Genomic DNA, 16264 nt, shown 5'->3' with positions numbered 1-16264 from the left:
GATAAAAGTGGTAACTACAGAGAAGCTGAAGTTATACTCAACTTCAGTTGGTCTTCATGCTTAAAGATAGATTTGAGCACATCATTATCTATATATTGGTTGAGATAGTACCTTCTTCTTTAAGTGGGAGATTGTTAAGATAAAATGGAAACGGAGAAAATATGGAAACGGAGAAAATGGAAACGCCTAAAGAGGATGAACTACAATCGTGTACCAAATTCATTCCCTCAAAAACACAACTATCACGTGCTAAAACAATCCATTAAATATCATGTGCTCATTATCCCATTAGAATGCAATAACTCATTTCCTTCTATATTTATCTTATGTATTTATTAATAAGAACATTTGTGTTGTGTGTAAGTGTAAGTGAAGTGAGTGAGCGAGGAGTGCGAGAATACTGAAGGTGAGAAGAGTTGAGTTGAGTGTGTGTCTCCTCCTCTTGTTTTTCTCTCAAGTTATAGTATATTAAGTGTGCTCCGTGGACGTAGGTTAGATTAGACCGAACCACGTAAATCTGATGTTTTTATTTTGTATGCTTGTTTTGCTTGTGTGTGTGATTATTGTTATTAGATCCCTAACATGCACATGACTTGCACATGATTTCTTAAGAAATTAAAGAAAAAATAAAAATATAATAAAATATTTAAAACATAGATAATGAGGTTCATAGGAAATATTTTGTCATAGGAAATAAGTGCTTAGGAACTATAATAATTATGATAATGGAGTCTATAAACTTAAAATGAAATAAATGCTTCTTTAAAGACCAATACTCTTTTATTTGCAAGTTATCATTCTCTTTCTAAGCTAGTTTCCAAGAGAAGCTTTAATTGTGAGTCTCCCCACGTAGTGTCCACATTCAAAAAGGGAGAGGGAGAGGGAGAGGGAGAGGGAGGGGGAGGGGGAGGGTGTGATTTTGGTCCATTATTTCATGGATCTTCAAGTGGTCTTCAATTCCATGCTCCAAAGTTTAAGTCATTTTTTTCATTCTTCAAGCTCATCCAATGTAAAAGTCCATTAAGTGATCATTTGGACTTAAATTTCAAAGTACCTGCAAATAAAGTACACATCTAATGGTGGACTTCGAGTGGTTACCCATGTATCACAATATCCGCGAAAGATATTCGAGGTGCATGTTGATCCCCATAAGATGTCTCATTATATAATGAATTAAAATTGGAGTGACACTAAAAGTTTTAGGATTAATTTCATTTTGCAAACAATAGAATTTAGGATCATTTTTTATGTTGCTCTAAAATTCTAAAATTAATTAATACCCAATTCAATTTTAAACTAGTAATCAAATTATTCCTCCATCATCCAAATCGGTATCTTCTCGCTAAATTTTAATCAAAGATCATTTTCGATACTTCGCAAACTTATATTTGAGAAAATATTATAAAATCCAATCAAATACTGAAAATGATTCCAAGGTTTGGGAATCATGTTATTTAAGCAAATAGCTAACTCTAGTCTCGACAATTTCACAGTAAGTTAAAATTAGAGCCCCCAGGGCGTAGTTCAGGTGGTTGAGCGAACTACGGGTGTGCCTCTCACGAGGTCAGCAATGAGCCTCCCGGGTTCGATTCAGCCCCTGGGCTCCTGGTTTACCCTCCTCGTGGTGATGTGGGGCCGGATCCACGGGGCGTGGGATTAGTCGCTGGCCGGTGCGACGGACCGTAAAACGGATGTCGTTGACGGTAGGCGGATACCCGGGTCGTACCCAAAAAAAAAAAAATTAGAATTGAATTTTAAAAATAATGAGATTGCTTTCCAGTTTCCATTCCACTGCCCCAACGCAAGGAGACTGTGAAAGGGTGAAATAGTCAATTACCGCACACTGTCGGCAAGTTCCCGCCAACTGTGCCACGTGGCAATCGCAACAGAAAAACGACCCAAGGAAGCTTTTTTGAGAATCTGAGATCATTATTTATGCCCCGCCTCTCCGGCTTCCGGTCCAGCGTTTTAAATACTCTTCGCCGTCGTTTCATTCGGTGGCGGCGCAAACATTATTATAATAATATCTTTATTTATATTTATTCATATTCATATTTATACGTTTAAACTTAACATCGTTACTTTTTCCCATCTCTCTCCCTTCTGATCGTTCACTTCTAGTTTGTCTTGAGGTAGGAGGGGGGGGAAGGGAAAGGCAGGGGAAACATAGAAAAGAGGAGGGAAATTGCGTAACCTAGAGGGTCTCACCTAAAGACCAATGCAATTTCTTCCCCCTTTCTCGGTCCGAAAAGACTGTCCCATGTCCGGGAGAGGAAGAAGCCTGGCGTCGCAGGACACAGAGACGAATTCATTGTGAGTTCCAGTTCGAGCAATTCGATAGTTATGATAGTTATTCTCCGCGCAATGCGAAATCTAAAAGCAGATTCAGTTCAATCTCGTCTTTGAATTGTGTAATTCGATTTCGATCTTTTGTCTGATGCTTTTTTTCTTGACATCATTGTTCGCTCAGGCTTCGTTCTTGATCGGGCGAAGTCGCCATGTCGGGGCCACCGGATCGATTTGCAAGGCCCTGTGAGTGCATCCTCTTTTAACTTATCAATTTGTTTCTTAAATTCTCATGAGTAGTTTGCATGCTTTGATTGATCTAGGGTTTTTGGGCTGTTCGCTACCTTTTAGATCAATGCTGGTCATATTTAGCTGTTTATATACTTGATTTTTCCAAGAACTTAATTTTGGAATATGATCTTTCGATCTAATGTGGATCTATTATAAATTAGTTTTGCAAGAATTCGATCCTTTTTTCCTGCGTATTTGGTGGTACTGTTACATTCACAGATTCACTAGCTAACAAGCACAAATATGGTCATTGGTTGACTTATTTGTATCTCGTTAATCTAGCTGCGCATTCTATTCTTTTGCCACTGAGATACCTCGATGTGTGAACCTGCACATAACTTCAATGCCACCATTTTGGGCTCACTGGATCAATTCGGAAGGCCTTCCGAGCAATTTTTTATTTTTTATTTTTTATCGACCTCTCTGTTTAGGTCTTTTGAGTTGCTTGCGCGTCTGTTTTAATTGTATTCGATTGATTTTTTTCAAAGATAATTCAAACGTTCTTTATCAAGTCAATCTTGGACATATTTGTGTGTTTAATATGGGCTGCTATAATTTTTTTTTTTTTTTTAAATTTGACATATCTATACGTGTATTGCTATTGCTGATAAAAATAATACAAACGCACTTTATTCTTTCACTTCTAGTTTGATTTGCCAGCCCACCTGATTTCAGTGTCGTGATAATCTTTTTTATTTACCTTCTATATTCTTATCCGCCTACTTTTTACTTTAAGCAGAATTGGAGATTACATCTCATCTACAAAATTGACTAACAATTGCACTCTTGTTTCTAGATTATGTTCAATGTTTTGATGGTGTTATGTAAATTTCAGGAAAAAACCAAGGGTGTCATGAAAACACGATTCTGGTGCCTGTATGTCACGACCTAAGAATTCATATACTGAGGCATTTTAATCCACCACGGTTTTCACGGCAGAAGCACGGAAACAAGACGGGGCCGAAGCCGTAACCCCCTGCTTTTTAGGTCGCGCTGTTGCAGTCTCCGCCGTGCTCCCCACCCTTATTTTATATTCCCCTTGTTTCCCACGATTTTTCTCCAGTTTCTTATTCTCCCCTTTTTTTGTGTTCCAATGGGAAATATTTTTATACAACACCAGTTAATTTCTTTAAACTTATGCTTGTCCAGAAAGACTATCTTATTTTGTACTCACTATATTTTTGGTTAATCTATGGGAGCACTATAAGATAAGGGAGAGGTGACTTAGATGATTTGGTTGGCATTTTAAAATGTAGAGTAGACCTAGGTAGAGCCCTTGTGATTAGTCGTCCACATTTGGAGTAGGGGGTAAGAGGAAGGATTTAAACAACCAACAAGCCCGCCCTAAAAAGCTCTACTAGACCAGCGCCCTGCTCTAAGCTTCGAGTGCCCTTGGTGCGTCCCCGTGCTTCTGTCTCCCCACCCCCACCCCCCCAGAAGTGATCTTGGTACACTAAGTGCCGGAAAACAATTACGTAAAACAGAAGGGATGCGATTGAATTTGGAATTTTGTAAATTTTTACTGTAATCTTCGCTCCTAAGAAAGAAGAATGAAGGAGGGGGGAAAGAAAAAATCTTGCCTTTTTTGTCAAACTTTGTTGATCAAGTGTAAAATAGCCCACCACGGCGGAAAATTTTCATGCTTCTGTGACAAAACTTTGGTATTGGCAGCTGGTTCAGAACTCAGAAGGATAATCCTATCATCTTTCATTGAAGCAGGCCCGTGCTGATTATCCTGCCAGTCACAGGCGGTGTTCGCCAGTACCGGAAGGAACCCTTAATCAACCTCTTTTTTCCTTCGCTAGAGAATTCAGTAAATCTTGTGATCTTGAATACTGTTGATTTATATTCTTCAATTCATCCTCTGTTTTTTCTATTAGATCCAGGATCCATTGTTAATATATGGACTTCCATAGATATTGAAAGAGTGTATATACATTCCCATTTTGGGTAAAATTGTTAAGATATGTAAAATTTGCTTCCTTTAATTCTGAGGATAATAGCTGCAAGTGAAATTTAAAAGCAAGCATTTCAAGTATTCTTTTTAAATTTGATTGTGAGTTAATACGCGTATAGCTATAAGGTTCTTTCTACTTCGTTGTGCCACCTTTGTCTCCTTCCCGCCGTGCCCCCCCCTGCTCTTTGAAAACTTCCGAGGATGAAAGGAGGGCCCGATTGGAATATTTTAAGCACCAACGCAATAAATGCATCTCATTAAGTATAAGACTTCTCGTATTAAGAAAAAAAGGAGGAAAAGTCAGGATGGAACTATTTCTCTTTCAATTGAGCATGTTCGAGGCATTGGGGAGCTGCAGGCGGTTGATGCATTTCGACAATCCCTGATCTTGGAGGATTTGCTAGAGGCAAGATATGATGATTATCACATGTTGTTGAGGTAATATCACCCTTCTTTTCCTTTCCTTTATTTCATCTTATAATACTTTTGTTCACGAGCACAGGGGGGAGAGGGTTCCTTTACAGTCGTTGAAGGGACTAATTGTTTTTTTTTTGCTCTTTTACTTTCCATAGGGGGGAACCGCGTGGTAACTTCGAGTACTAAAATTTATAAAAGTATTTCTAGAACTGAAATTGTCAATTATTCATAGTCTTCACTTTATTCTTTTCCTCCTCCTTTTCTTCTTCGAGGAAAAATTGCGAAAATGATATTCAGCGAGGTGATGCTTAAAAGCCAGTTCAGTGTGTGATCTCTCGCTTAGTAGAAGCTTAAAGACATTTTCCTACTTGATTGATGTGAAGCAGTTTCACAATGACATGTTAGGCTCTTCAAGAAAGTACAAGAAGTTTTGTAGCTTGTTTCTTTCTACTTGTGTGAATTCCTTGGGATATGAAGTCTTGCTGCTACATTTATTGCTTCTCAGATTCTTAGTTGAAACTGTGCATGACTAGTACTTCCATAACATGGCAATAAAAATGACAACCTTCTTTTTTGAATTAATCTACCCAATACAAACATGATCAAGTTTGGCAATTTTTCTTGATGCTGTTAGTGTTGTTTGTATGACCACTTATGATGATATGAAACTTGTTCTGTGCTTCCATATATCCTTTCAGATTTTTGAAAGCACGGAAGTTTGATATTGAGAAAGCCAAGCACATGTGGGCTGACATGATTCAGTGGAGGAAAGACTTTGGTGCAGACACCATCTTAAAGGTGACATTGACCGATGAGTTTTTGCATTGTTGAGGAAATATCTCCATATAGCTTGACTGGGATAAGTTTTTTACCCTTCCTAATTTTAGTATCCCAAATGTTTTAATTGTGCAGTGATATATGGGTGCTTTTTTTTTTTAACTTTTTAAAAATATTATGTTGATTTTTCTCTTCAGGAATTTGAGTTCGAAGAGTTGAATCAGGTTCTACAATACTATCCTCAAGGTTATCATGGTGTCGATAAAGATGGAAGACCTATTTACATTGAAAGACTAGGGAGAGTTGATCCAAACAAGCTCATGCAAGTGACAACGTTGGATCGTTATGTGAAGTACCATGTACAAGAGTTTGAAAAATGCTTTGCAATTAAGTTTCCAGCTTGCTCTGTTGCAGCAAAGAGGCACATAGATTCAAGTACAACAATCTTAGATGTTCAGGGTGTGGTGCGTCAGCTATTGTTTTATTTTAATTTCTATATTGCTCCGGGATTATTTGAAAGAAGATGTTATGTTGTTAGGCTTTCTATGAATTTATTTAAATTACTGTTTTTCTATTTTCAACCATTATAATTCAGGGTTTGAAGAACCTAACAAAGACTGCACGAGAACTCATTTTGCAGTTGCAAAAGATTGATAGTGATAACTACCCTGAGGTATGTCATAGCTTCAAATATTTGCTAATAATAAAGAAATGTAGTTTTATTCGAAGATCTATTGGCTTTGGCAGGATATGAAGTTACATCTATAATATGCCTTTGAAATTTGAATATTAGAGCTTATCTCTCTCTCTCTCACTATATATATATGTATGTATTTATGTATTTATGAGCTTCTTATGACATGTAAACAAAAAATTCTGCAGACTCTTTGCCAAATGTTTATTGTCAATGCTGGTCCTGGTTTTAGGCTGCTATGGAACACAGTGAAGACTTTTCTTGATCCCAAGACAACATCTAAGATCCATGTATGTTTACTAATTATCTGCAGAAGCTTGGCTTTTTCTTTTGTCATCTTTTTGTCAAGCACTTGTTCTATTATGCCCTTTCATTGTTGACAAATTGTTTATAGGTCCAATTTTTTTCTGAAACGTTCCTCAGGTTCTTGGTAACAAGTGCCAGAACAAATTGCTTGAATTAATTGATGCAAGGTAATTTGCTTAGAATTCTTGGTCATGGATTTTCTCATTATTTCTCATTCAGTTGGATTAACCATTACAAAACTTCCTAAATATAGTGAGTTGCCAGAATTTCTGGGTGGCTGCTGTACCTGCAAAGATCAGGGAGGCTGTATGAAGTCTGATAAAGGGCCGTGGAAAGATCCCAACATATTAAAGGTTTGGATATCACTTTGAAACTATTAATTAGTTGTTTCATGTGGTTCAGCTGCTCAAGTGAAATGATTATCTGCATGCAGGTGGTTCTTAGCGGTGAAGCACAATGTTCTAGACAAATAGTAACATTTTCAAACATTGAGGGGAGGATGATTGCGTATGACAAGCGAGATTATCCAATGGTATGCTTAACTTATGGTTTTATTGCTTTTGAATTCAGTTAAAACTTAAAATACTGCAGTTTCTTTTAGTTAAATTTTTTTTTTTTGTTGTCCCAGACCAAACATGACACATCTGCTGATTCTGGATCTGAAGTTGAAGAAATGTCCTCTCCTAAAGTAACAATGAACTATTTACACGCAAAATTGACTCCTGTTTATGAAGAAGTAGGTGTTTTTAATAATTTGTCGTTCTGCTTTATTTATTGTTGGACAATGTTTGAACATAAAGATGGCTGCAGTTACTTTAGCATTTGAAAAATCTAAGTTTGGTCTTAGACAATGGCATCCTTGGTAGTGGTGTTTTTCCATAGCATGAAATGATTTAGTGGCTAGGAGCTGCTCACTGAAAATAAAACTTTGGAGGCTTTCCAAATAACTACCATGATCGAATTTCCATCAGTCTAATTAGAAAATTTCTACAGAAAATTTATTTATTTTTTATCCAAAATCTCAGGAACTGGTACAAGAAGACATAATTTTGGAGGCTTTCCAAATGACTAACACAACTGAATTTTGACCATTGTTTAATAGGAAAATTTCTATGATTTTTTTTTTTTGGCCCAAAATTTCTGCTAAAACGTAGTGGAGTTGTACATACATAATAAATGACTATCTTTTTATTTTATTCTTTATTTATTTATTTGTTTTTCTCTGGGTGCAGATTTATAAGGTGGTCTATATTTTACCTCCTCAATTGTTGGTGACTAGAGTAGATTTTGTGTTTTCAATTTTGGAGACTTAACATATGCAGCTAAACAGTGTGTTTTCAATTTGCAGGCTTAATATGCATCTTGTGTTTCTTTTTTTTGCAAATCTTGTTTTTTTTCCCCAAAAGTACTATTGCATGAGTTTTTATTTTTAGTCTAGCTAGATTCACATGGCAAAATTGAATACTTTAGATTTTTAAGTGTATTGTGATGTTTGTGTGGTTTCTACTAGTTGTAGGGTGTGCTTTAGAAAATTGTGGATTGAATGCAGGGTAGGTTTTTACTATATTCTTCAGTGTGATTTAGTTTTCTTTTTGTTTAGGTTGCTCATTGTAGGTGTGTGGGTTTTTTGTTCTCGCTTTGTTGTTTATGTGAAATAAGTTTGCGTCCAAAAAAAAAAAAAACTTGAACTTGCACTTTGCCTGTGTAACACAAATTATCTTTGTACACACAATCGGTCCCAAGCCTAGAAAAAGGAGGAGGACTGCGTTAGGTAGCTGACAACTAGTATAAAACTTGTCAGATCTATATATCATGAATCTTTACTAAATCCACCTAGGTCAAGGGAATATACAGATCAATATATAAGGGAGAGGGCTAAGAAGTTAGCATATGAAACTAAGATTAGATTAGCAACTTAGAATATAGGAACATTTATAGGAAAAAACATGGAAATAGTAAAGACAATGTTTTGAAGGGAAATTAACTTAATTTTCCTTTAAGAGATGAAGTGGGTAGGGGAGAAGGTTAGAGAAATTGAAAAATCAGGATTTAAACTTTGGTTCATTGGAAAAGAGAAACATAAAATGGGATGGGAATTGTTGTAGACAAAGACTTAAAAGATATGTAGTAGATTTTAAAAGAATTGTGGGTAGGATCATTAAAATAAATAGGCTTGGAGATAGTAAATGTTATTAGTGCACATGCTTCCAAATAAGCTTAGAAAAAAATCTAAAAATACAACTTTGGGAAGATGTTGCTAGTATTTGACAAGGGATACCAACGTTGGAAAAGACATTCATAGGATCTGATTTGAATGGATATATTGGAAAGGAAAATATAGGTTACGAGAGGATACATGAAGGACATTGATGCGGAGATAAAATGAGGTTGGTGATAAACTTTTATATTTTGCTATGTTTTATGATTTGGTTATATTGAATACTTGTTTTATAAAAAGAAAAGAACACTCAATAACTTTCAAGAGTGGGCAGAATAAAAACCTAATATATTTCTTCATAACTAGGAAGGGGGGATGGTCTATCTTGTAAGGATTGTAAAGTTAATTATGTAACTTTTTCTCTTTCATTTTCTAATATGTATAATACTGGAATGTGAATAATTTTTGGAATAAGATGGCTAACTCTATCATAAAGATAGCAAAAAAAAAAAGATAATTTAAGTGAGTATAAAGGAGGATACTCAGGTTGTAAAGAAAGTTGGCGGTGGAATCAATTAGTTCGAAAAACCATTAAGACAAAAAGAAACTGGTATAAAATATGGCAAAGTTGTTAAAGGAGACATAAAAGAGAGCTGGTAGAGATACTTTGATTCTTTGTTTATGAAAACCAAAAATGGAAGAGTGAATTTGGAAGTCACAAATGAAGAAAAGTCTTAAAAATAGGAGATTTATTCGCAAAATTAGAGTCTTTGAAGTTAAGATGGCTTTAAAAAAGATGAAAAGTGGGAAATCTATAGGATTAGATAACATACCAATTAAAGTATGGAAATGTTTAGGGGATAAAGGAAGTATATGGTTAACTAATCTATTCTGTTGTAAAACATGTATATTATACATGTGGATGACTATTTTGAGAATATGTTGTAACTTTAGGTATGCCCACATAGTGGTTTGTTATGTAATTGACCTTTGGAATGCTAATATAATCTTTGTCTATATAAGGACATGTTTTACAACCAAAATTGAGAAAAAAGAAGATGATTAGCAACATCTAGTTCCTGAAGAACTAGACTGCTGAATTTTTGTAGTTCCAAATTTCTTTACTTTAATTTTTCTATAATTCTCTCTTTATTTCATTTACAACACGTTATCAGCACAATCAAGTCTCTAATGGTATAACGTAATCTTTTAATTTTCATTGGTATTATTCCAAGGTAAGAATCTTGTTTGTTTTTTTAACATTTGTTATCTATATAACTTTAGTTTTTTTTTTTTTTTTTCAAATTATATTTATGTGTTAACTATATCTCTGATCTTGAATACGTGTCCTTAAATGTTTTTATGTTAAAATATATGTGAGAATAAATTTTCATTTTAATATTTACCTAACTTTGAATTTTTATTTGTTTTTTAAAGTGACTTTATGATGTCAAACCTCACAAAGCTTAAATTCGTTGCCCTTGATATTTATGGAAGAAATTATCTACCATGGGTTCTTGATGCTGAGATTCACTTTAATGCTATGAATCTTGGTAGTACAATTGAAGAAGAAAATTAAGCATCCCTATAGGATCGCGCAAAGGCAATGATTTTCCTTTGAGACCATTTACACGAAGAATTGAAAATTGAGTGCCTTACTATTAAGGACCCATTAGTCCTTTGGAGCAACTTGAAGAAGAGATATGAATACCAAAAAACAGAAATTCTTCCAAAAGCTCGATATGTTTGGATACACTTGCGATTGCAAGATTTTAAAACTATAAGTGAATATAATTCAGCCTTGTTTAAAATTAGCTCTTAATTGAAGTTATGTGGAGAAAAAATTACTGATAATGATATGTTAGAAAAAACATATTCGACTTTTCATGCCTCGAATGTGCTCCTGTAGCAGCAATATCGAAAGCGTAGATTTACAAAATATTCTGAGCTAATTTCTTGCTTACTGGTGGCTGAACAAAATAATGAGCTTTTGTTGAAAAATCATCAATCTCGTCTAACTGGCTCAACACCATTCTCTGAAGTGAATGTGGCTTTTTCTCAAGGTCATGGACAAGGTCGTGGTGGTAAAAGGGATCGTGATAGGAAAAATTGTTGGACCCGTGATGATCATCCTTCAAAGTTTGAAAGCAAAGGTGTTGAAAAGACTCAAAGGAAATGGGCATAGAACAAAGAAAGTTCTTAATAAAATAATAAAGTGCAAAATAATGACAATATTTGCTATAAGTGTGGAACAAAAGGTCATTGGTCTCGAATATGTCGCTCTCCTAAACACCTAGTTGATCTTTACAAGGCATTGTTAAAAGGAAAAGGGAAAAATGCTGAAATGAATTTGTCCGAACCCATTGATCCTAAGTATGAATCTCCTTTGGATATTGATTTTGATGTTTCTAGGATTCTAGTGGCAAAATTGATCATTTGATTGGGGATGGATATGTGTACTATTAAATTATCTTCATGTTTATGTTATTTTGAAAAAATTAATTTATGTAATTTTTAAAAGTTTTACATATAATATGCTTGGTAATATTTTGTTGTCTTTCTTAATTCTTAAATTGTATTTTTCATTTACTAGATCATACAAAATAAACTTGATAAAATGGAGGATGACATGTGTTTGGTGGACAGTGACATGACTCACACAATTCTTCATGTTAAAAAATATTTTTTGCAATTAAAATTAGCTGAAATTAATGTTAATACACTATCTGGCTCCGCAAATGTAATAGAGGGCTCTGGAAGAGTTCATATTATGTTTCCAAATGGAACAAAATTGTTTATTGATGATGCGTTGTATTCTAGTAGATTCCGAATAAATCTACTAAGTTTGAAAGATATACGTCGCAATGGATATCATGTTGAAACCAAAATAAAGAAGATATGAAATATTGTTTAATTACATCTGCAGTTTCAAACCAAAAGATCATATTGAAAAAATTTTCAAGTTTTTCATCTAGCCTATATTTCACAAAAATAAGGATGGTTGAATCAAATTTTATGCACCGGAAGTGCTCCAAGCTTAGAAGTTTTATACTTTGGCATGATCGTCTTGGCCATCCTGTTGTAACTATGATGCGACGAGTCATTGAAAATACACATGGACATCCATTAAAGGATCAGGAAGTTCTTTTACCTGGTGATTATTTTTGTATTTCTTGTGCTCAAGGAAAATTACTTGTTAGACCTTCTCCATCTAAATTACCTTTAGAGTCTCCATCTTTTCTGCAAAGAATACAAGGAGATATTTGTGGCCCAATCCATCCATCTTGCGGACCATTTCGATATTTGATGGTTTTAGTTGATGCTTCCACTCGGTCACTTGTTTGTCTACTTTCAACTCGTAATGTTGCTTTTGCTAAATTTCTTGCTCAAATAATAAAGTTAAGATCAAGTTTTCCTGATCATCCCATTCAGATTGTCCGTTTAGATAATGCAGGTGAATTTTCTTCAAAAGCATTTTATGACTATTGCATGTCAATAGGAATAAGTGTTGAACATTCTATTGCACATGTTCATACACAAAATGGTTTAGCGGAATCCTTCATTAAGCGTTTACAACTTATTGCTAGACCTATGCTTATGTGATCAAAGCTTCCTGCATCTACTTGGGGTTATGCTATAGTGTATGCTGCGTCTTTGATTAGAATTAGACCAACTGCATATTACAAGTTTTCACCTTCACAACTTGTGTTTAACCAACAACCTAATATATCTCATCTTAGAATTTTTGGTTGCGCAGTATATGTTCCTATTGCACCTGCACAATGAAGTAAGATGGGACCACAGCGCCGGCTTGGTGTTTATGTTGCTTTTGATTCTTTTTCTATCATTAGATATCTTGAACCACTAATAGGTGATCCTTTTAGAGCAAGATTTCTAGATTGTAAATTTGATGAATCGGTTTTCCTGTCATTAGGAGAAGGAAAAGGTAAAGGATTAAAAGGACAAGAAATTTTTTGGAACACACCAACTTTGTCTAATCTTGATACATGCACAAATCAATGTGAGCTTGAAGTTCAAAGAATAATTCATTTGCAGAATGCTGCAAATCAATTGCCAGATGTTTTTATAGACACCAAAAGGATCACTCAATCAAATGTTCTGGCCGCAAATATTCCTGCTAGATTGATTGTTCCTAAAGAACACCCAATGGGAATAGCATCTAATGAATCTAAAATGCACCAGAAGCGTGGTAGACCAATTGGTGCAAAGGATACTGTTCCTAGAAAGAAAAAGGAAATGAACAAAAGTGCCACTCCAAAAGAGGTCATTAACACTCAAGAAGAGGTTAAAAGAAATATAGATCAACAATCCCATATTTCCACTGAAGCAACACCGAAAGTGTTTTTGGTACCGGAAAATTATGAGATCTCATTAAAATTTGGAAATATGCGGAGAAAAAATGAAGTTGTTGTTGACAATGTGTTTGCATATGTGATTGCTTAAAAAATTATTAATGATAATGAGTCCGAACCTCAATGTAACCCCCCAACCTGCCACGTGTGGCCCGGGGTGCTACTTTAGCAACCTTTGTGTTCCTGATATCATATTCATTATATAAATGTAGCGAAAATAAATGATACATTCTCTAAAATACATTTCCAGAATTCTAAACTGCCTTTATACACGAAAGTCTCCAAATATCCATATTACAGATCATACTACAATATAAAAACCAACTTAGTCCATACAACCATAATACACATCCAGAGACTTCAAACATAACTTAAATACATTAGAGTTCTTAAAGACACTCACAAAAACTGAAACTAGCTATCACCCCACTCTAGAGCTCACTAAGCTCGATCTTGAGATGGTCCTAAAAAGATGATTTGTATATTGGGTGAGACACTTCTCAGTAAGGAAGATTAAGTTAATATCAGTGTGTGACCAACATGAGTTTTAGTGTATACAAAATATCATCAGTTGTTAATTAACCACAGTTATAAAATCATTCTCAGACCATACTCACACACACACACAATTATTTATAAGTGAAAGTTCCCGAGGATAGGGGAGATTACACGCCCATACATGTAGCTCCCATCTGCTCTAATACGTTATGCAACCTGGTATGGCTACAACTGATACCTATCAGGGTACTCGCCTTTCTCAGTAAGCTCTCGGGCGGAGAGTTTACTTTGCCATAAACATTCATGCATTTTAATTCACATACAAATACTCATACTTTTACAATTGAAAAATATGCATTTGCTTCCTCAGTATAAACCAGTTCAATAAATAATAATACCATTTATGTAAATTAGCATATATGTGTAAAAGACACTCCTTGGGACTAACGACATTCTTAACCCCCATGACGGGTTGTGTGGCCCGAAGGTTGGACTAAGTCTTGGGGAATTAGCCCAGACAAAGTCAAAGTAATCATCTGCTAAATACGTCTGCAGGCATCCACAACCTAGTTGCAGGTCCGATTGCCTTCACTTCCTAGTCTAGACCCCAGGGAAGGTACAACCTCTACGTAACCCATCGGTTGAAACCACCCTACACCTCTTAGTACAATGTGGGCGCACATGGCCAAATAGTAATTCCTTAGCAATGGTACCGTGCTCACAATACAACTGGTCCTCATGATTCTTAAACCATATCATGCAATTTTGGTAATAAAAACTGTATTATAATCTCATTTCATATATAACCTGCCATTTAATAAAACCCGGTCCCTGGCAGTCAAATAAAACTTGGCTCACAGTTGTTAAATAAAACTCGGCCCTCAGGCGTCATATCAAATCTCAGTATTTTGCAGAGGTAGTTCTAGTATTTTCACAAACAATTCAGTATTTTCACAACCTTAACCAAATTTGGTTATACAATAAACCATACCGATTATTCACGTGCTGCACAATTTCAGTATTTGAATATAATCCATTAAACAACCGAGGAGTATCTCGTAGTATACTAGTTTGTAAAGTAAAACCAAGCTTTTCACCGTTCAATTATTCAAAATACCGTATCATATATCCTATATTTGTAAAGTCCATTTTGAACGGTTGGTTTTCGAAATAATATTTGAAATCATAAGTATACATATATATATATATATATATATATATATAAAACAGTTTAATTGGTTCAAATTTAATAAAAACCTGACTTAACTTAGTCCCCTTACTTGTTCCTAAAAAAGAAACCGATTCCATTCGAAAAATGGAGAACCCTAACTTTTCGATCCCGCCGCCGAAAGTGAACCGGCAAGCCGAGAGAGAAGGGAAGGATGATCAGAGACCGAGCACGGGCTCCGGGTGAGCCTACGGGAGAGAGAGAACCACGAGAGAGTGAGAGTAGAGAGAGAGAGTCCAAAACCTAATTTTAGAGAGAGAGAGAGAGAGATGTTTGTTATGTTTTAAAATACCTTGCTTACTACTTAAGTAAGCTTACCCTCAGGAAAACCGTCGACGATTTGAAAGTTGACCCTCCCCTATTGACTAAAACCAGCGACAGTTTTTCTTAAGCTCTATAAAACCGTCGACGATTTGGGTCCTGCCAAACCAACTTCCCTCTTTTTTCTTTCTTTTCCTTTATTTCTTTCTTTCTTATTTATTTTCTTTTATTTTTTGGGTTCGGGTTGCTACACTCAAACTATGGAAGAATGTCGATATCGAAATGATTGGCCAAAATGGAAAGAAGCAATACAGGCTGAGCTAGACTCATTAGCCAAATGTAAGGTATTTGGACCAGTAGTCCAAACACCTAAGAATGTCAAACTTGTTGGGTATAAATGGGTTTTTGTACGTAAAAGAAATGAAATGAATGAAATTGTGAAATACAAGGCTCGTCCTGTAACATAAGATTTCTCAAAAAGGCCTGGTATAGATTATAATGAGACCTATTCCCCTGTTATGGATGCAGTTACTTTTGGATTTCTGATTAGTTAACAGTTTCTGAAGGACTTGACATTCACTTCATGGACGTAGTAACAACTTACTTGTATGGCTCATTGGATAATGACATATATATATATATGAAAATCCCTGAAGGATTTAATATGCCTAAAGCATACAATCCAAAACAACAGCAAATGTACTCTGTCAAATTACAAAGATCCTTGTATGGACTGAAGTAATCTGGATGAATGTGGTACAATCGTCTATGTGAATATTTGTTGAAAATTGGATATGAAAATAATCTTATCTGTCCTTGTGTTTTTATCAAGAAGATAAATTCTAGATTTGCTATAGTCGTAGTTTATGTTGATGACATAAACATAGTAGGAATTCCATAAGAGATCTCAACGACTGCTGACTATTTAATGAAAGAATTTGAAATGAAGGATCTTGGGAAGACAAAATTTTGTCTTGGTTTTCAAGTTGAACATTTAACAAGTGGAATTCTTATTCAT

The 16264-nt window shown here is 35.1% G+C and overlaps 1 protein-coding gene across 2 annotated transcripts in view; it reads left to right on the top strand.

Moving 5' to 3' along the window:
• Nucleotides 1–4801: 4801 nt before the first annotated feature.
• The window catches only part of LOC131162677 (phosphatidylinositol/phosphatidylcholine transfer protein SFH8-like), a 30802-nt gene continuing 19339 nt past the window's right edge, over nucleotides 4802–16264 (top strand). For both annotated transcript variants that reach the window (XR_009138858.1, XM_058119279.1), the window contains exons 1-9: nucleotides 4802–4972; nucleotides 5650–5749; nucleotides 5926–6192; nucleotides 6324–6401; nucleotides 6611–6712; nucleotides 6846–6895; nucleotides 6982–7081; nucleotides 7162–7260; nucleotides 7357–7464. Coding sequence is in view for 1 of the 2 variants with exons in the window: in XM_058119279.1 (XP_057975262.1) it covers nucleotides 4962–4972; nucleotides 5650–5749; nucleotides 5926–6192; nucleotides 6324–6401; nucleotides 6611–6712; nucleotides 6846–6895; nucleotides 6982–7081; nucleotides 7162–7260; nucleotides 7357–7464 (915 nt within the window). In the remaining variant the exon portion in view is untranslated. The remainder of the gene's footprint in view (nucleotides 4973–5649; nucleotides 5750–5925; nucleotides 6193–6323; nucleotides 6402–6610; nucleotides 6713–6845; nucleotides 6896–6981; nucleotides 7082–7161; nucleotides 7261–7356; nucleotides 7465–16264) is intronic.

Source organism: Malania oleifera, chromosome 8, assembly GCF_029873635.1.
Source record: "Malania oleifera isolate guangnan ecotype guangnan chromosome 8, ASM2987363v1, whole genome shotgun sequence".
In the NCBI taxonomy this organism is placed as follows: Eukaryota; Viridiplantae; Streptophyta; class Magnoliopsida; order Santalales; family Ximeniaceae; genus Malania; species Malania oleifera.
Note: the sequence above shows the minus strand (reverse complement) of the source record. Positions and strands in the feature narration are given on the sequence as shown.